General features: G+C 42.4%; 1 protein-coding gene across 2 annotated transcripts in view; it reads left to right on the top strand.

Moving 5' to 3' along the window:
* Positions 1-3,534: 3,534 nt before the first annotated feature.
* LOC120538650 (immortalization up-regulated protein-like) overlaps positions 3,535-22,015 on the top strand; it is a 33,715-nt gene continuing 15,234 nt past the window's right edge. The window contains exons 1-2 of one of the 2 annotated variants that reach the window (XM_039768036.1): positions 3,535-3,814; positions 4,892-4,971. In XM_039768036.1, the coding sequence (XP_039623970.1) occupies positions 3,799-3,814; positions 4,892-4,971 (96 nt within the window). In that variant the 5' untranslated portion in view covers positions 3,535-3,798. Of the gene's footprint in view, positions 3,815-4,073; positions 4,148-4,891; positions 4,972-22,015 lie in introns of those variants that run through there. The other variant, XM_039768035.1, reaches the window with a different exon arrangement.

Raw genomic sequence — 22,015 nt, 5'->3', positions numbered from 1 at the left:
TAATCCATGCAAGAATAATAAAAGGAAAAATAGTTACACACATAGAATAAAGGCAAAAAAAAAAAAATGTATCTTCTATAATCTTTATTTCTATACTTAAAAGTTCTTTACTTCTTCTTTTCTATGCTTAAAGGTTCGTTATTTCTTCTTCTGTTTGCCTTAAGCATACGGCTCAACACTTAAATAAGTGCTGTTTTACGAGTTACTTCACACTCAAAAGGCCCGTAGGCTGATTGGCACATAGGCATGTGCCCGGGCACGAACATGAACACAGTTAAAAACTCTATACCTCTGTACCTTACACAAGGCAGGGCTTGACACTAACTGGAGAACATTGTTCACTCAAAGCCGTTAGAAAATGACAGCAAAATACCAACACAATTCTGTTCGCGGGGGTTATAGAAACCTCCCATATTTTATGCACTATCATCTAGTAAAATATTCATGAATCTTATAGAACCAGGAAAATGGCTCTTACGGTTGGCATAGGACTTTGTTAATTAACGGGCCCTGGGCATTCTTTTATGAGTTTTGCAATATCTCGGGGAAAAAAAAATCATGGCTGAAAAATGTGTGTATTTCATTGAACAGGCATTTGTCCTGAATATTTTATCTTTATAAATACAATAATCCTTCTCGTTGAAGAATGATGTTTATAAATCCAGTGCACCGTCTTGCAGCTAACTTTGCATTGCAGGTACCCAGGTCTGGTGTCATTTGTAAGCAGTAGTTTATATTAGAGAAAGAATGAATAAAGTTTATTGATTTGATTAAAAAATGAAGGAGGAGCAATTAGTCAGTGGAGGTGTAGAAGCTCATCGTTGTGTGTCATTAAAAGAATTGGCCAGTTGTCCACAAACTGGTGAGCCCATCTCTCTGTGACTTCTACACCTCGGGGTCACTCAAGAGCCCAGAAGGACAGCCGTCGGATTCTGTTAAGGAGAAAATAACGGACGCCATTCACTCGCTCTTACAGCAGAACATACAGCTTTCACACAATCTTCTGCTGGTTACGCCGCGATGACCGCATTGAGTAAACGCACTTGATTTGTTTGATTAATTTTAAATCAGTAGAATAAAATAAAAAATATATATATATATATTTTAAATATCGTTTCTGCAAATTATGTCAGACGAGATTGGAGCAAGTGACTTACAAATTGTAAGATCTGATGAAGACTAAAAGTACTGTAGAGGACTGCCAGTTATGTTTTGCTTTGTAAAAATATAAAATCAAAAAAGATCACAGTAATCCCCGTCAGTACCGCCGCTCCCTATACGCAGAGTACGCAGTCTGCGTAGGGCACCAACTCCCAGGGGGGGCACCATCCCAGATGCTCAAAAAATCGTTTTTATATATTATAATAATACATATTAATAATTTACATATACAAATAAACAAAATATAAACGTATATATTGCATTTTACGGTGAACGCAGAGTAGGCTATAAGCACACGTGATGACGCGTGCGCCCTCACCTCTGTTACGGCTGCCTATTTGGTCAAAAATGATACTAATTGAACAATATGCCTGCTCCTGGAAAGAGACATCAACAGTCCGGCGCCGAGAAACGAAAGAAAAAAGAAGCCCAAGATGAAGCCCGTGCATGTCCCCAAATCTCTGGATTGCTGTGCGCATAGCAGTGACGCTCCCTGTAACTGTTGCCTCTGCTGAGCGAAGTTTTTCTAAAATGAAGCTCATCAAAACGTACTTGCGCTCATCTATGGCACAAGAGCGCATGAGTGGTCTGGCAATTGTCAGCATCAACTCTGAATTAGCAAAGGCTTTATCATATGAAGAGCTCATTTACAGGCGGCACGGTGGCGCATGTTCTCCCCGTGTCTGCGTGGGTTTCCTCCCACAATCCAAAGACATGCAGGTTAGGTGGATTGGCGATTCTAAATTGGCCCTGGTGTGTGGGTGTGTTTGTGTGTGTCCTGCGGTGGGTTGGCACCCTGCCCAGGATTGGTTCCTGCCTTGTGCCCTGTGTTGGCTGGGATTGGCTCCAGCAGACCCCCGTGACCCTGTATTCGGATTCAGCGGGTTAGAAAATGGATGGATGGATGGAGAGCTCATTTACGACTTTGCCTCAAGAAAAAGCAGAAGTGTGCCTTTGTAAAATTTTGAACTTTGGAAAGCTGACAGATGACAGTGTTGATTTTATTTCAGTTTATTATTGTTTATTTTATTTATTATAAATGTTTTATCCATCCATCCATTTTCCAACCCGCTGAATCCGAACACAGGGTCACGGGGGTCTGCTGGAGCCAATCCCAGCCAACACAGAGCACGAGGCAGGAACCAATCCTGGGCAGGGTGCCAACCCACCGCAGATAAATGTTTTATTTAAAGTGTAATTTTAGTTTGTATTTTTTGCTGTAGAGCTACAATTGTAATTTATAAATGATACAATTTATTTATGTATTTACTTTTATTTGTATAAAGTTCTATTTTGGCCCCTATAGTAGGTGTGTTTTTTTAAATTATTTTATTTTTACTTCCGTAATATTTGGGGGAGGAGGCACAAAAGTACATTTCTGCTTAGGGCACCCATTTGGCCAGCAGCGGCCCTGATCCCCATCATTAGATATGACAGTATGCCAGCGGATGTGCAGCTGAACAAAGATGCCCGTCTTTTCCCCAAGCTGTGAAAATTAGAACGTCGCGGTGTTTTGCAGTCACGGGTTCAAAACAGAGCGCTGCGCTACTCGACACGTTTCGCAAAACTTGCCGACTTGAAGGAGCGCCGTCATCGCTGGTGTTGAGATATTCGGTTAACACCACACGCGTCGGTAGTTTGAAGTCTTAACAGCATGGGCTGAGCCACCGCTGTGAACATCGCGTAAGCTGTACCTGGATGTCAGATCCAAGAAAGCGGCGGGCGATACTTGGAGATCAGAGCAAAGGGAGTGCGGTGTTTAGGACGATTGCGGGTTGACCTCTCGAAGATCTGGGGCTGGACGCTGGAGAGCAGGAGCTTAAGCCCCGAAGACACCCCCTTACCCCCAACGGGTCATCGATAGCGCTGCCAGGCTGTAGGCTCAGTGACTGAATGGCCAACGCATGGCACTGGCCGGCTCATGGTATACGAGGGGAAACACAGAGGGCATAGGGGTAGCGCAGCTGCCCCACAGTAAGGAGAACTTCGCCCAAAGATTGCATCCCAGGTCCTACTTTCATGGAGTTTGCATGTTCTCTCCGTGCATCGGCGTGGGTTTGCTTCGGGTGCTCCAGCTTCCTCCCACTGTCCACAGACATGCGGGTCTGGTGAACTGGCTCAGTGAGTGTTTGTGTTAGTTCTGGCATCCTATCCAGGGTGCGTTCCTGCCTTGAGCCCTGTGTTACCTGGGATTTGCCCCCGCGACCCTGCTCTGGATTAAGAGAGTTACATTACATGACATTTAAGAGTGCGTGAGAGCGACAGCGCTGCCCATTCAGCCATCGTGCGGCCGCGTCCTGTAAGGACAAAGCCAATTCAGACTACATCTTGCCTTTCACTTTGAGTACTGGCGAGTCATCACCCCGCTGCATTTCTTCTTCATTTCATGGATCTTCATGACATTTGAAGCTCTTTATGTGTAACTGCATCCGACTCAAGAAAAATCTGCAAACAGCTGTGACTCAGCAGAAAGAACAGCGAGCGCACACACGTACACACACACACACACACACACACACGTACACACACCTGATGTCAGGTGTTTATTCCACCTGTTCCTAACAGACCACGCCCCCCAGCTCGACATCTGTAGGTAAAAGCAGCGCCCGGCACAGCAGCGGAGGACACGACGCCAGGATGGATCTGTCAGCAGGTAACGCGCTGGCCAGGTGGTCGGGGGTCGTGCAGGAGTTTCTCTCTGCAAGACAGCAAGAGGGAATGCATTTGACTCTTATAGGGTGACAACATCTAATGGCTGCTTGAGTGGTACACTGGAGTTCTTTTAGTTTTTGTTTTAAACCGGAGCCGCTCGAAATGGACTAATTTGTCCATAGTGGAATCTGAACGAGAATCTGGTTCTCTCGGCTCACTCGTGCATTGTACTCTCTGACATCTTCGAGTCGATGCGATCACCGTGCGACGAGACGGGATTGGGCTTGTGCTGGAATGGAGTCTGCAGGCGATCACGGTTTGAGAGACAATTCAGGTGACAGAGTACTAGGGATGTGGCGACGATGTAACGGCGTTTATGGGAACAGAATGAGCTGACAGTGCAAAGATGTTATATAAATCAAGTGTATTATTAAAGTGTCAGCGCGGAGGCTTCTTTGGTGTGTGTGGTGCGGTAAAGGAGCCGCTAACTGGCCATAGTTAAGGATTGGGGGCGATAAATTGATGGACTGACAGGATGGGGTCAGGAGATAGACGTGAGGTTACTGGGGGAGTTTAGGGGGGCTTACTGGAGATTGGGGGGTATTTAAATAGCGGACCAGGTGTTCTGATGATGGGCAGGAGACCACACGAGCCTCACTTTAGGCAGCGAGGCGTCTGATCCTTCGTAAAACAAACATAACAAACACGCCCTTTGGTAACCCGATAAGAGAGCCATTAATTATCTCAACGCGTATTAAAACCAGGCGGCCGTTAAAGCCGCGCCTAAACGGGCACGGCAGGGACGAAGTGCGGGTGAATTCCTACCTCCCCCCAATGCTGGCATTTGTCTAATTTGTGTCACCGGATCGGCCCTTTTGTGTCGTGTAATGTGCGAGCCGTGTAATGCAATCCAGTCCTGAAGAGGGAAAGAAGGAAAACCACGGCCAGAAGGCGAGCTCCGCACTCGTTCATTTATGACAGGCGTGGACGACACGGACAAAGGTTGCGGGGACACACCCGGCGCGTTCGCGGTGAGTGACAGACCTCGATTAACCGGCTCTCCTTCCTCTTTTTTCAGCCTTGGGTGACGAGCACAAGAAGACCGCGTGCAGCGACTCCAGTGCCCCGGAAAAAGCCTGCCACCATCAGCACAAGAAGGTGGGTGCGAGTCTGTGTCACCGAGCGCCGCGCGGGGGGTTCGGAGGCAATCATCACAATGACAAAGGCACGTTTTCATACAAGACTTGTAAGCTCAAAGTGCTTTACAGGAAGTTGGATAATTATTCATATTTTGTAGTTCTAATGTTTTAAGTAAAAAGAAGTACAAATGTAATTGTAACATGACAACGGGGGTGCAAGAACACTTTGAAAAAGTGGCAGTGGTGGGCTGCAGGATTTTATTACTGCCGCTAACGGGACGCACACTGCGCTGCCAAGTCGCATAATATTTAGCGGGCGATTAACAAGTATATAGAAATGTATTAATTAGTGGCTGCAGCGAAAGCCCTCAACATCCCGTGCACTCGCCCTCCGTATCGTTTCTTTTATTAAACCCAAATGCTGTAGAGCACGGAGCAGCCCAGTCCTTATTCATCTCTGGCAGGCAGGCAGTGTGGCGTAGCGGTTAAAGCTTTGGACTTCAAACCCTAAGGCTGTGGGTTCAAATCCTGCGACTGACACTCCGTGACCCTCAGCGAGTCACTTCACCTGCCTAAAGAAAAGAAAAGAGGCCAACGGTATCTCAACTATTGTGAGGCGGTCGCAGTGGATAAAGGCGCCAGTCAAATAGAGAGTAATAAAAATCCCGTAGCGTTTTAAGGAAAAAGTAAGCAATTTAGGTGTCTGAATCTTAAAAAGAGAGGCCATTAAAATGAAGGAGTGATCCTTTAGGAGCAGTGCGTCATAATGACAATATAATATTCATAGGTTTAGTTTCTAAAAGCTGTGGCCAGGGCACGAGCTCCGTTTGGAGACCCCCCAGCGAGGTGTTGAATCAGCACCAAGGACAGCGGCGGGCCGCGCTGCTCTTCAAGCCCCTCTACATTCGACCAGGCAACGGGACTTTACCTCCCAACTATGGCCGGACTCCTGCAGGGGCCGCGACATCGATCAGGGTGTATGCAAATCTATGCGTTTCTTTTTCAAAGAAGTCTTCTTGCCAGTAGACTGGCACATCGAGCTCTCTCTACAGTCTTATAACTCAAGGTGCCAGTGCGGCCCTTCAGAGCGACGCCAGTTCTGGTTTGCAGAAGGCCCATCCACATGAAGTTTCCAGAAAGATCCTTCATTTTAGATCTGTACGAAGCTCCAAACAGCAAGTGCCCATGACTGGTTGGTAAGAGATTTGTGAAATACCACAAAGTCCTGATATTAAAAGCACTCTCGGTCCAGACACTAACACAAGCCGAGTTCATGTTTTCTTAACCTTTTGGTGTCCTGCTAGCTTATACCAAATATTAAAAATTCCAGCTTTTTTCCACATATTGGGAAGTTTTTCAAAGCAGAAAGAACCAAATTTATATGCAAAGAACCCATCCCAGAACGAAATGGAGCTCGGTCAATCTATGAGGAATCACACGACCCTAAAGAACTATTAAAATGGCACTAAAGCAGCAGCACGGTTAAGAGTGTACAGTTAGTCATCCACCGTTAATCGTACGCACCCCCTCACATTTGAGCTTCCATGTTTCACACCAACTGCAGGAAGTAACTGTGGCTGCTTTCATATTTGAACCCAGGACTGAACTTTAGGAGTGCCAGGGCCTTGTAAGACAAGTGAACAGAATAGCAGGTTTCAATGGTGCTAATGTAATGACAAAGGTTTCTCTAATAACCAGTTAGCATTTATACCACATGACTAATTAAGGACAAGTGAATAGAGGGGACCACAGAAGGAATGGCTGCTGGAAATGGGGCTTTCCTATCTCAGTAATAAACTCAAAAATCAGCCATTTCAATCAGCAATTGTCGTGGCGAAAAATTTATCATCAGAAGGCTTTTTACCTAAAAATAAAGGCTATTAGGACTCGAGATAGACAGGCAGAGTTTTAAGGCTTTATTGCAATAAATCAACCCCACAGACTCAACCCAATACGGCCGAATGAGATTGAGTGACGATCATTACAGCCATTGAAGCTTTTATAACAATTTCTTATCATTTTACCTCATTCAATTAGCTGATTCTGCACCTGGTTTTACTGTCTATTGTTCCTCTTGGTGTCTGTTTGGCTTATTCTGATTGGTCTAAGACTGGGTGGATGGCTTCCTTTTTCCATCTTTGGGCTTTCCTGATGTAATTTCCTATCTTTTCTAACCTTGCTCTAATGAGCTGGTTTGCTTACCTCCGCTGACTCCCTCTTACTCCCATCCGACCAAATCTTGAGTTTCCATGGGAACCCTTATCATCTCCTTAGACTGGTCTGCTAGTGGAATGTGTTCTCTTTCTATTCTGTTCCCATTTTTTCTAACTGGCCAAGGGCTTCTAATCCATATATGGGTTTTCCTCTCTTAGGCTTTCCAAACTTTTTACTATAGTGACCTGAAGCTTAAGCTTTAATTAAAAAGAAGTATAGTATGTGCTTTCATTTGATCATTGCTTGCCATGCTTGATTTGTCTTAATTTCTACACTAAAGTTAATTGCTAATATATTCTTATAATATTTTTGCTAATGCCTGCATTTGCTAAGATTTTCTCTTCATGCATTACAGTGTGACCTTGCTTGCAGCAAAGGCCTTTTACAATACAATACAGTTTATTTTTGTATAGCCCAAAATCACACAGGAAGTGCCGCAATGGGCTTTAACAGCCCCTGCCTTTTGACAGCCCCCCAGCCTTGACTCTCTGAGAAGACAAGGAAAAACTCCCAATAAAAAACCTTGTAAGGAAAAATGGAAGAAACCTCGGAAAGGCAGTTCAAAGAGAGACCCCTTTCCAGGTAGGTTGGGCGTGCAGTGGGTGTCAAAAGTAGGGGGTCAATACAATACAATTCTTTAGTTGCCTTTCTGCTAATTCAGCAACTCAGCTGCTTCCAGAGGCCTCTTCTCTCTGTTATCTCTTCCTAGCCTTGAATCACAGGTGTCCTCAAACTCTTATCCTGTCCAAAACTGGTTTCGCTGCATCAATTTAGCTGTTCTTTTCTTTACTTTGGAAAATTTGCTGTAAGCATATAAAATAATGCAATATAACTGATTTTTTAGTTAACCATTTGCTAGACCAATCGTATTTGCTTTTACATTCTAATTTATGCTTACTCTAATGTTTTAGAAGCTTTTAATTACTTTCTATGGCTCGTATGCTAATAAAAAAATTTCCTTCTACACAATCACTAGTAATGTCTTGGCTGTAATTTAAAACCAATTTAACAGCATTTGTTCAAAAATACATCAATTTTAATGAAAAACATGAGCACATCTTGGTGTGTGCAGACCTTTGACTGGTCGTACAGGTTTATCTTAACAGTTAAATCCTTGATATAGTGAAAACAACAAGGCTCCAGATGAAATATTTTTTCATTCTCTCTCAAAATAAATGTAGTTAAAGGCTCAGACGCTCTTCACATTTAGCCTGTGTGCTGATGGCTATCAAGTTTAATAATAATAAATAATAATACATTTTATTTGAAAGCGCCTTTCAAAACACTCAAGGACACTGTACACAGTAAAAAAATAATAATAAAAGTAAGAAAATAAAAAGCAGGCAAAAGAGCAGGTAATTTACAAGATCATAAAAACATAAAACAGTTCCAAATAGGAAAATGGAGAAAGTTATGTGGGATAAGCTATTTTGAATAGGTGAGTTTTTAGTCTAGACTTAAAAAGAGAGAAAGAGGTGATGTTTCTTATTTCAGGAGGTAGGGAATTCCAAAGTCGAGGAGCAGAGCAACTGAAAGCCCTGCTCCCTATAGTGGCAAGACGGGGGACAGGGACAGAGAGAGAAAGAGAAGAAGAGGATCTGAGACACCGAGATGGGATGATGATCTGTACCAAATTAGAGAGATATGGAGGAGAGAGATGATGAATAGCCTTAAATGTATACAGAAGTATTTTAAAATTAACGCGATATTTGACCGGAAGCCAATGGAGCTGCTGGAGAACAGGGGTGATGTGGTGAATAGAAGGGGTCCTGGTGATGATACGGGCAGCAGAGCTCTGAACACGTTGAAGCTTATGAATTGATTTTTGAGAAAGACCAAAAAGAAGTGAATTACAATAGTCAAGCCGAGAAGTAACAAGGCTGTGAACAAGAATGGCAGTGGCCTGTGGAGTAAGAAAGGAAGAGAGACGATTGATGTTACGCAACTGAAAATAAGCAGACCGAGTGACATTATTGATGTGTGAATTAAAAGACAGAGTACTAAGCTTTTACATTGTATATTCTCTGTTATGGCTGGGACTCCGCAAAAGCGCCTCCAAAAATGGCCACTAGGGGGAGAAATCTAAAGCAACCACAGTCTCAGTACAGTAATACAAAAATCAATCCAGAGAATCAAAAATAATAAAACAGCAGAAATGAAAAGCACAAGAACTCACCCCACTTAAATGTATTTGAAATGAACCACCAGGAACTGTGGGAGACCCTCTGGTTTTATTGGGCAGGTGGATCTTTGGTACGGAGGCCCTGAAGGGCAAGTGACAAAAAAATTTAAAGGTGTGCCGTGCACAATTAAACAAGGTGACATACAAAATTAAATGTGGTGCCACGCACAATTGGAGATGACACGCTCACGATCAGATGGGTGACAACAAAGTATACAAACTGCAGGCAAAAATAAAAAATACAACGGGAGACCCCAGTTTACTTTGGGATCAGGTTTTTTTTTTTATTTCCCTTGCATGGGGGGAAAAAAAAGAAATAGATGTGCGCCTGCTAATGTACACCGGGAACTGTGATCGTCAACTATTTAACTGAAAAAAGAATGCAATGTTAACTTTCCCTCACTCAGCACACTACTTAACCGGAAACTTCCCCTGTGGACTGACAGGCAAACCTTTCCACCAATCAGTGTTTTCCTTTAGTTCTGCCAAGGTACCTACCCCTTTGTGCACACTTTTACTTGTCGTCACCCCTCCGATTGTGAACACGTCATCTCTAATTCTGCGTGTCACACCTTTACATATTTTTGTCACTTGCCCTTCGGGGCCACCGTACTTGGGGGACCACCCAGAAAAAACACCGAACATTGCAAAGGCATACTACACAATGCAGATAGTAAACAAAAGAAAAAAAAAACATTAGCATCAATAAAGATTCAAAAATGAACAAAAACATAAAATACAGATTTGAACTGTACACAACGAGACGAGGAACTCTGGCTGAAATGTCAAATAACCCCCAGAGGGGTGACCTCCAGACACAGTGCCTTTGAGGCCACCTTGCGTCCCCCACATCCCACAGTCCCTGGTGGTTCAATGTGAAGGTGCTCTGGAGTTTGGGGAGCTTTTCTGGATTTTTGAACCTTTGCCATCTGAACATGTACTGCGACTTTGCCTCAGGAATTGCCTTTATTGATAATGTTTGTGCTCTTTGGAGTTAATATTCATATCATTTTGGTAAAAAATAAATCTTTAATTTTATAAAGACTCTCTTTTTGCATCTAGCCGGGGCTTTTGAAGGTGTTTTCCCTCTCTAGTGGGCATTATTAGAAGTGCTTTTGGAACTTCTGGGACTAGGTGCAAAAAAAAAGTGCAAGAGTGCTTTTATTAAAAATGAACAGAGTCCAAACAATTAGTGCAGTCAAATGTTCATTAAAATAATCCATAAAAAGATAAAATCCCAAACAGTTAAAACAAGGCTAAAACGAGAGGAAAACGACAGCAGACATTGGGGTAACACCAGCCAAGCGCAGCTCCTTCCCAGCCTCTTCAGCTCACTCACGGTTTACTCGGCCGACGCGGTCCTCTCTCTACCGACCCCCCGTCTTGCTGGCGCCTGCTAGACCACTCGTGGTCGGTTGTCCTCCAGTCTTCCTCCTTGCACACGTGGACATCCCTCAGATCCCTAGGGCAGACTCCTCCTCGATGATACCCACTTTCCCATTCATTGGGCACGATCTGTCCCCTTGAGCGCCGATCACTCACTCTATCCGGGACCCCCGACCACGCGGACCTTCCTTTTACTCAGCTGGCTGGCTCATCCATCGTCTTGCACTACCCCCAATGCTGCGCTCTCCAGTCTTTTACTGTTCTCTTCCTTTTTACTTTTCCGCCTCGCGCTTCTCCTATTTATTACGAAGATGTGGTTCAGGTGTGGCGATTAACAGCTGCCATCTTCAATCCGGCCACATTACCACACCCCCAGGCGATTATCTATTTAAAAAAACTGAGCTGGGGACCTGCTGTACCACAAATCGAGGTGGGGGGGGGGGCTTTTATTGTTTTATATACCGTATATCTTCCAATAGTAGCCCCGGCGTTTATTCAAAAAATTATTCGGACGGCCCGGCGTTTAAAAGAGACTGGCGGCTGTTGGAGACCGGCTATTATTCGCCTCGCAGACGTAATGATGATGGGTAAACGGGGTTCATTTGGCAGTAAATTACGGTATGGTACCGTATTTACGGTCACAAAATGTAGGCAACAACACTGGATGAACATTTCAGGATTTAATGAAATTATCAGTACAGCAGTACGGTCTTATTAAAGCTGTATACGGTACTACCGTAAGCATGAACAACAGGTATGGTAGACGTCAACTTTCTTGCCAATGATGCCACCAGCACTGGCCTGCGCCAGTCCGAATTTCGCACGAAAGCGCTCATCAGTCCCCTGCGGAAACTAAGGAAATGCAATAAACTCCAAACTCCTGCATATACGTATACATTACGACATGAGACTGGATAAGATACAGTAAAGTACAGTACTTACCATCTACTCATCGTCTGAATCGGTAATGATTGCTTCGTTATTTGCGACTTCTTCTTCATCTTCCTCTTCTTGTGATGGCAATACAGGTTCTCTCATTGCTTGTTGTCGCGCAGTAATCAGTTTTGCACTCCCAGCATGGCATGGCTGGCCCTCAAAGCAGTGGATAAGATGGTCCTCAGATCCATCACATGCATTGAGGATTCCACAATCCTTGAAGGATTTTCTTATCATTTCTGGGGTGATTTCTTGCCAAGCTGATATTACCCACGTTACTAATAAACGCAGTGCCGGCGCTTTCAAATTTCCGCCATGCTGTAAACCCCTTATCTTCTTCCCCCTGCCATCCAATTATCATACAACTCTCGAAGCTTGTCGTTGAGGGGCTTGTTCCAAACAACATCAGCAGGTTGGACGTACTTGGTGCAACCACCAGGGATAACTGCCGTTGACATTTTATATTTCTTCAGCTCGTTTCGTTTCCTCACTGATGTGACAGCGGTAAGCCTCCCAGACGAGAAGTCTCTTTCGGAAACAGAAAACACCACAAACTTTCTGCAACCACATTATTGTTAATTCCTGAGTCGTCCATCCGTTTGTTGAGGTCGCTACCACAGCTTCTTGGACATCCTGTAGTCTTGCCACTTCTCGCTTTGCGCCCCGAAATACAATAAACGGCTTCAATTTTGTGCCATCTGCTTTCGCTGCCAATGTGACAGTCTCATGACCAGAAGTTTTTAATGTAACACTCCTGTTGCCAGTTGGTTCGACTGTTGTAGAACCAGGCATGTGGAATCAAGCAGATGTCTCGTCCATTCCAATGATTTCGCCGTCTTTATCTCCATCTGCAGTTCACTGATTGGCAACCCACATCACAAAAGAGACAAGCTTGTCAATAACTTGTTCTGGATCCTTCTGCGCCAGCGAGGTCTTCCGACGGAGCGATAAATGATGGCGTTTCATAAATTTGTCAAGCCAGACAGCACTGGCTATGAACGTTTCTTTTCCTTTTGAAGCATCATCAATCTCCGTATCAAAAATCCTCTTCGCCTTCGTGCGGACCATTTTCCTGGAGACACGCGCACCTTTCAGTCTTTGTTCAATAATCCATGTTAACACCAGTTCATCTAATTCTTCGCTCACTTTCTTAGCTGCTCCACCAGGCAATCGTTTACTTCCGGCACCTTTTTCCGACGCCGTTTTCTCAATATCAGTCATCTGCTCGCGCCATTCTCGGATACGTTTTGGATCCACCCCAAAATGTTGTGCAGCTTCTTCGCCTGAATGTTCTTTTGCGTATGTTACCGCACGGAGTTTGAACGCTAAATCAAATGACCGTTTCCTTCCCATCGCTCACACTACAATCACGGGCCACAAGAACACACTGACACGAACAAGACACCCGCACGTCCCTTCTGAAGGCAAAAGTGTCAGTGGAGGTAAAGGTTAACAGGTCACCGAGGAAGAGGGCGCAGAGTTTTTCACGTGATCATGTACTGTCTGTCCGGCCACAATACAGCCCCTTCTTCCCTGGTCAAAGGAGAGGATTAACGTGTCGAAGATGGCATTTTCATGTTCTTCCCGCCACCTCTGCCCTCCCTGTGGGGTTATGATTGACGTGGAGATGAAAGGGCAAAATGTACACAAAGAAATTTCTTTTTGACTTTCTCCCTTCCTCGATAGCACCCGACGACAAAACATTTTTGACCCGAAAAGGTACTTACCGTATGATTCACTGCAGGAGGGCGATAGCCCAGGTGGCACGAAAAGAGGATTAGCGCACGAAAAAGGCGGTGGGTCATTGGAGATCGGCGCTTAAAGGAGACAGGCTACTATTAGAGGCCGGCGTCTACAGTGGTGTGAAAAACTATTTGCCCCCTTCTTGATTTCTTATTCTTTTGCATGTTTGTCACACAAAATGTTTCTGATCATCAAACACATTTAACCATTAGTCAAATATAACACAAGTAAACACAAAATGCAGTTTTTAAATGATGGTTTTTATTATTTAGGGAGAAAAAAAATCCAAACCTACACCTACAAACCTAGACTTTTGTGAAAAAGTAATTGCCCCTTGTTAAAAAATCACCTACCTGTGGTGTATCACACCTGAGTTCAATTTCCGTAGCCACCCCCAGGCCTGATTACTGCCACTCCTGTTTCAATCAAGAAATCACTTCAATAGGAGCTGCCTGACACAGAGAAGTAGACCAAAAGCACCTCAAAAGCTAGACATCATGCCAAGATCCAAAGAAATTCAGGAACAAATGAGAACAGAAGTAATTGAGATCTATCAGTCTGGTAAAGGTTATAAAGCCATTTCTAAAGCTTTGGGACTCCAGCGAACCACAGTGAGAGCCATTATCTACAAATGGTAAAACATGGAACAGTGGTGAACCTTCACAGGAGTGGCCGGCCGACCAAAATTACCCCAAGAGCGCAGAGACGACTCATCCGAGAGGTCACAAAGACCCCAGGACAACGTCTAAGAACTGCAGGCCTCACTTGCCTCAATTAAGGTCAGTGTTCACGACTCCACCATAAGAAAGAGACTGGGCAAAAACGGCCTGCATGGCAGATTTCCAGGACGCAAACCACTGTTAAGCAAAAAGAACATTAGGGCTCGTCTCAATTTTGTTAAGAAACATCTCAATGATTGCCAAGACTTTTGAGAAAATACCTTGTGGACTGATGAGACAAAAGTTGAACTTTTTGGAAGGCAAATGTCCCGTTACATCTGGCGTAAAGGAACACAGCATTTCAGAAAAGAACATCATACCAACAGTAAAATATGGTGGTGGTAGTGTGATGGTCTGGGGTTGTTTTGCTGCTTCAGGACCTGGAAGGCTTGCTGTGATAGATGGAACCATGAATTCTACTGTCTACCAAAAATCCTGAAGGAGAATGTCGGCCATCTGTTCGTCAACTCAAGCTGAAGCGATCTTGGGTGCTGCAACAGGATAATGACCCAAAACACAGCAGCAAATCCACCTCTGAATGGCTGAAGAAAAACAAAATGAAGACTTTGGAGTGGCCTAGTCAAAGTCCTGACCTGAATCCAACTGAGATGCTATGGCATGACCTTAAAAAGGCGGTTCATGCTAGAAAACCCTCAAATAAAGCTGAATTACAACAGTTCTGCAAAGATGAGTGGGCCAAAATTCCTCCAGAGCGCTGTAAAAGACTCATTGCAAGTTATAGCAAACGCTTGATTGCAGTTATTGCTGCTAAGGGAGGCCCAACCAGTTATTAGGTTCAGGGGGCAATTACTTTTTCACACAGGGCCATGTAGGTTAGGATTTTTTTTTTCCCTAAATAATAAAAACCATCATTTAAAAACTGCATTTTGTGTTTACTTGTGTTATATTTGACTAATGGTTAAATGTGTTTGATGATCAGAAACATTTTGTGTGACAAACATGCAAAAGAATAAGAAATCAGGAAGGGGGCAAATAGTTTTTCACACCACTGTATTTGTCGCGACATCTCTTCAAACCCGGCGTTTATTGGAAACGGGTCTCAATAACAAGCCGGCCACTACTAGAAGATATACGGTAATTTTGAATTTTATCACAATTGCCTATTCCAGTTTATTTTGGTTTAGTTTTTTTTTTTTGTAATTTTATTTACAAAACTGAAAACTTCAGATTTCCATCTGCCATTCGATTGTCCGACCAGCATAACATAAAACAGCGAGCCAGCACCATCACGGGATCGGCACACCCAGGTGTCACCTGCTGTTTAGAGCTGTCACATTGTTTGTCTAAACCTAAGTGATGTGCCACAGACACGGGCGGGCATACAGCCTAAAAAAGAAAAACAAAAATCTTGGCACTGAACCACAGGGTGAGGCGACTCAGGTGGCATCTTGATAAACATGGCATTTTCATGCAAATGCATTTATTTAACATTACGCAAGAATAATACAAACATGAGTTACTTATGAACACTGGAAACTACAGCTACAACCCGTGTCTTGTGTGGCTAAAGTCATCACGTTCACCCCATGAGGTTTGTTTGCTTTATTGAGACTTGTGGACACATCAGGATTAGACCTTCATTTAAAGATGAAAGGTGATGCCATGTAACAAACATCAGGCCACATTCACATTGTGTGTTCCATGGCATAAGTTAAATAAACAAACAAACATAAACTTCACACATGGGGGGGAAAAAAGGGCCACCGATTTAGGACTACTTCAAACACCTCAGAGGTTAGACTCGGGTACCAATGACTAGAACACCATTAGAAGGGATCCTGAGAGAAGTTCGCTAATTTAAACCAACTCAGACTCCGAGCCAGTGTGGCCCGACTCGCCAGTTTCCACATTTATTTTCTTTGTAGCTCAAAAAAAATGGCTATTAAATGGGGTTAGTTTGGTTTGAAGTGTGTGTTATCACCGTGCCGAGAACAAAGGGATTCTCTGAGGACTTCAGAAAGGAGGAGCCTGGGAAGAGACTTCGAAAAATCAGCCACCTCGCTGTCTGGAGAAGCTGCTAACTTGTCATCCCATGAATGTCTAGGTAAAGACTAGGACTGGTAAAACAATGACAAGGCGGCACGTAGAGTTGGGGGTCCCAGACTCGGACCCCATTTAATAGGCATTGTTTGAGCCACAAAAGAAAACATTGTTGAAATTACTGAGCTGGGCCACACTGGCACCCCTGCCTCAGTGGCGGAGGAGCTTTGAATGATTTGGCAGGAAGAGGCGGGTCCAGAGAGAGAGAGAGAGCATGACAAGGTCAGTGTTCTACTTCCTGGTTGGTTTCTTCTGATCTTGGGTAGAAGAGTATCATACGTTAGGATCTGCAGAAATGTATTGTTTAAATTCTCTCTTCTATATACAGTATATATATATCTATGCACACACACTAGCTGATTACCTAGTGGCTTCGCTCACTGAGTGCAAATGAAAAAAAATAAAATGTAGTATTTATAAAATAAGTAGTAAAACATTTTGATAAAAGAATTTGAACATATAAGAAGCGTATAAATCATTAAGCAGTAAAACATTTCCATAAGAGAATTTGAATGATGTATAAGAAGTGTATAAATTATTAAACAGTAAAACATTAACATTTAAGAAGTAAAGATACATTGAGTACTACTGCAGTGGTTTCGGGTAAACTACCTACTTGACAACCTTGCAATACGTGCCTGTGATTTAAGAGAACAATTATTCTGAGAAATGTGGATGCTGCCCTTCTGTACTTAACGGCCAGAAGGTCCAAACAATTCCCAAGTCCTAACTGCACATGAAGAGGTCGGTACATCTTCTTAGATGTAAACCCTCCATCTTCTTAAAAGAATCGATCACAAAAGCAACCTTGAATGTTGCGGGGTTTTAGTGACCTGAACTCGCCTTAGGGTACAGTAAGTAGCCGTGCAGCGCACGAGAGTCACGCTTCGATGGTGCCAATTACACTCATTCATAAAGGTTTCCACTCTCCCAGGAGCCGGCGGGGCACTCGAAGTGTCACAAACAGTGCGAGAAGAGAGGATGCCGCCCGAAACTGTGAAGCTCTCGACCCGGCGGAGCAGCCCGACATTCCACGCCTCTGAGCGTCCACTTTGTTCTCACGACCCCTCGCCGCTGAAGGTTGTGTTGTCTTCACATTGTTTACAGGTTGGCGCAGTTAAAAAGTACAAAGACGCAAAGCTGTTTTCTTCATCTCTTCTACTAACCATTACTGCCAATTAAAAAAAAATTTATAATGTGGCAGTTTCCGTGACAGTCACGTGGACGAATATATAAAACTTCTCTGTCAGAACGCGCCTGGCAGCAGACGGCTCAGCACTGGAGTCCAGAGAGGAGGGCGATGCGGGGCGCACTTCTATGGGATAGATCGGCGTGTTTGTGTTTACTTCTTTTCTTTTTTTTTTTATTTATTAATTTTATTACAATCAATACATAGCAATCACGTTTTTACAAAAAAAAAGAATTATGCTAAGAACAGATCGATCCCCACCCTTGAGAGAGAGAGCAAGCCAAATGGTGTAAAATTTAAGGCTTTTAAAAATACCTAAATCAACAAATTCTCTGTGCTTTATAAAATCATTTCAAAATATTACTGATTAGATCCTGCCATGTTTTGAAAAAGTCTGCACAGATCCTCTAACTGAGTATTTGATTTTTTCCAATTTCAAATAATATAACACATCAGTTTCCCACTGACTTAAAAGAGGAGAGTTTGGGTTCTTCCAGTTTATCAGAATAAGTCTGCGTGCCAACAGTGTAGTGAATGCAATCACAATTTGTTTGTCTTTCTCCACTTTAAGACCCTCTGGAAGAACCCCAAACACAGCTGTTAATGGGTTAGGAGGGATTGTGAGTCCAAGACTGTCTGAGAGGTAATTAAAAATTTTTGTCCAGAATAATGTTAATTTGGAGCAGGCCCAGAACATGTGACCTAGTGAGGCTGGGGCTTTTGCAACGTTCGCAGGTTGGATCATGCCCTGGAAACATTTTGAGAGTTTTAGTCGAGACAGATGTGCTCGATATATAATTTTGAGTTGTATAATTGTATGCTTTGCATATGGAGCTTGAGTGAATTCTCTGCATTGCTACTTTCCACTCCTTTTCTGATATATTAATTGAGAGGTCATTTTCCCAGTGTCCTCTTGGATCTTTGAAAGGAAGGGATTGTAAAAGGATTTTATATATTGTAGAGATGGAGTCTAACTCCTTGAAATTGAGCAATAATTTTTCCAGCGTGGATGAGGGTGCAAGATGAGGAAAATCTGGAAGGTTCTGTTTAACAAAGTTCCTGATTTGAAGATAGTGAAAGAAATTTGTAGCTGGAATGTTAAATTTGGAATGTAATTGTTCATAGGATGCAAAGACGTTGTCTATATAAAGATCTCTAAGCAAGTTAATTCCAAATTTTTTCCAGATATTAAAAACTGCATATGTTTGTGAGGGTTGAAAGAGGTGGTTCTTTTGCAGGGTGCCACAGAAAGAAGCTTCTCCGTCTTAAAATGCTTTCTACATTGGTTCCAGATTCTAAGTGAGTGGAGCACAATTGGGTTATTAGTGTATTGCCGATAACGTGTGTTTATTGGAGCACAAAGCAAGGAATACAAAGAAGTACTGCAGGATTTTACTTCTATTGCGGTCCATGCCTGTGTATGTTCTTCTATTTGTGTCCAGGTTCTTATCGACTGTATATTTGCCCCAGTAATAAAACTGGAAGTTAGGTAGAGCCATGCCACCTTCTGCCTTTTGTCTTTGTAGGGTCGCTCTTTTGATGCGTGGATGTTTAGAATTCCAAATAAATGAGGTTATTGTTGAATCTAATTGCTTAAAGAACGATTTATTAATGTATATTGGTATGTTTTGAAATAAAAAAAGGAGCTTAGGAAGAATATTCATCTTAACAGTGTTAATTCTTCCAGCTAGTGTGAGATGAAGGGTTGACCATCTATGCAAGTCTTGTTTAATTTTTTCCATGCAGACGACGAAATTTTGTTGATAAAGAGCTTTATGTTTACTTGTGATGTTTACCCGAGGTATTTAAACTGTTCTGCAATGATAAAAGGAAGGGTGTCTAATCTAATATTATATGCTTGCGAATTCACGGAAAGAGTACACTTTTATTCAGATTAATTCTGAGACCAGAGAGCTTTTGAAATTCTGTGAGTGCTGCTAAGACTGCAGGCACAGAATTTTCTGGGTCCGATATATACAGTACCATGTCATCTGCATATAATGAGATTTTCTGTTCCAGTCCTTCTCTGCTAATCCCCTTTATCTGATCAGTATTTCGACAATGTATTGCCAGTGGTTCAATGGCAATTGCAAACAGCAGTGGTGACAAAGGGCATCCTTGTCTTGTGCCACGTTCTAGTTTAAAGTAGTCTGAGCAAATGTTATTGATGCAAACTGAAGCTTCTGGGTTAGTATACAGTAATTTAATCCATGCACAAATGTTCGGGCCAAACCCAAACTTCTCCAAAATAGTAAAAAGGTATTTCCATTCAATCATGTCGAATGCTTTTTCTGCATCCAATGATAATAATATTTCTGGGGTGTTTGATTTAGTTGGTGAGTATATTACATTAAACAGGCGTCGAAGATTTGAAGATAAGTGTCGGCCCCTAATAAATCCAGTTTGGTCTTGTGATATTACTGAGGGAGCACTTTCTCCATCCTTCTAGCTATGATTTTAGAGAGTATTTTAACGTCGTTATTCAGAAGTGAAATTGGTCTGTATGATGCACATTGTAATAAGTCCTTATTTTGTTTTGGAAAGACAGTGATTAGTGCTTGGCGAAAGGTTTGTGGAAGAGATTGGTTATCTCTGGCTTCTGTAAATGTTGCTAATAGGAGGGAGCTAGCTGAGCGGAGAATTTCTTGTAAAACTCTGCAGGGTAGCCATCAGGGCCTGCTGCTTTTCCACCTTGGAGTGACTTTATAGCATCCAGTAATTCTGATAATGACAGAGGTTTATCGAGCTCCTCCACACTAATAGCGTCAATTTGTGGTATCTGTAATTTATCCAGAAATGCATTAGATTGTATATTGTCTTCTTTAAACTCAGTAGTATATAGGGATTTATAGTAGTCTCTAAAAGTGTACATTATATTTTTGTGTTCTGATTTTATCTCCATTCGTGTTAGTAATTACGAGATTGCGTATGCATACATCTTGCTTGTGAATTTGTTGCGCTAAAAGCTTATTAGCTTTCTCTCCATGTTCATAATAATGATGTCTGGATTTGTAAATTAGTTGTTCGGTTTCTTTAGTTGTCAAGAGGTTTAATTCTGAATGTAGAGCCTGCCTCCTCTTATGTAGAGTCTCGCTTGGTAGTCTGGCATGTTCTTCATCTATTTTAGTAATTTCGCTTTTATCTCTGCTTCTTTGCTTCGGATTTATTTCTGTGGGAAAGATATGAGATAATCTGTCCTCTTAAGAAGGCCTTAAGAGTTTCCCAGAGTATTCCTGCAGAGATCTCAGGGGATGTATTTGTCTCTAGAAAGAATTCAATTTGTTTGGATATAAATTCAGTACAATTCTCGTCAGCTAATAGAAGCGGATTGAGACGCCATCTGCGGGGTGAGTGTATGGGGCTTAGTAATTTCAGCTCCAAGATCATCGGAGCATGGTCTGAAATAACAATAGCATCGTATTTACAAGATTTAATCTTAGGCAAGAAGTTATTATCTATAAAGAAGTAATCAATCCTTGAGTAGCAATGATGTACTGGTGAGTAGAAAGAATATGTTCTTGAATTTGGGTTTAAAACCTCCAGGGATCTGATAAGTTGTGATCAGTTATAAACTTTGTAATTATCTTTGCGGTGTTAGTTGCCGTTCCCCCTGTGGAGGAAGTCTTATCTAAAAGTGGATTTAGAACACAATTAAAGTCCCCAGCCATTATAAGTTTATGAGTGTTCAGATTGGGAATGGATGCAAATAAATTTTGTATAAATTCCTTATCATCAACATTAGGTGCATAAACATTTATCAAAATCATTTTACAGTTAGATAAGTCTCCCATGACCATCACATATCTCCCTTCAGGATCCAATACTACATCTGATGCTACAAATGGTACTGTTCTATGTATGAGAATTCCCACCCCTCTAGTTTTCTTTGTAAAACTAGAATGGAACATTTGGCCAGTCCAGTCTTTTGCAGCGGAACTGATCCTTACTTAGTAAGTGGGTTTCCTGTAAAAATACTATTTTAGCATTTAGACCTGTTAGGTGAGAAAGTACAGGCCTTTAACATTCGAGCTTACGAAGTTAACTGTCCCATCATGGAGACACTGATTCTGAGTTTTTGGTGTCATATTATAGTCTTAACTGGAAGTGAAATAGTTTAGGTCTTAATTTCCTATTCCCCCAAGAGTTGTTGCCATGCAGCTTATTATTACGTTGATAGTTATAATTATAAAGATTGAGATGATAGATTAGATATAGATCAAGCCTGCTCTCTTTCTCTTCCCCCCTTAACCCCCACCCTCCCTTTTTGCCTCCCCAGGTGAGGCTAAAACCCACTTCATGCAGTCCCAGTCCTCTGACATACCCAGAGACAGAGCACGTCCAAAGCACATCAAGCCCCCATGCAGTGGCGCTTTAAGGTTAAAAGATAGAGATATCTGTTACCAATATAGTCTTTAAAAGAGGAAAAAAAAAAAAAAAAGAAAAGAATTTTGCACTTAATATATATATATATATATATATATATACATACATATATACATACATATACATACATATATACATATATATATATATACATACACATACACATATACATATAATCTTCATCAATTTTAGTGCATTAAGATGATATCCCCAGATAATAAACCCAGGTGATGGTGTTAAAGATGTGTCC

The sequence above is a fragment of the Polypterus senegalus genome, chromosome 11 (genome assembly GCF_016835505.1).
Source record: "Polypterus senegalus isolate Bchr_013 chromosome 11, ASM1683550v1, whole genome shotgun sequence".
Classification (NCBI taxonomy): Eukaryota; Metazoa; Chordata; class Cladistia; order Polypteriformes; family Polypteridae; genus Polypterus; species Polypterus senegalus.
The sequence above is the reverse complement of the archived record's forward strand: the minus strand, read 5'-3'. Positions and strand labels throughout refer to the sequence as shown.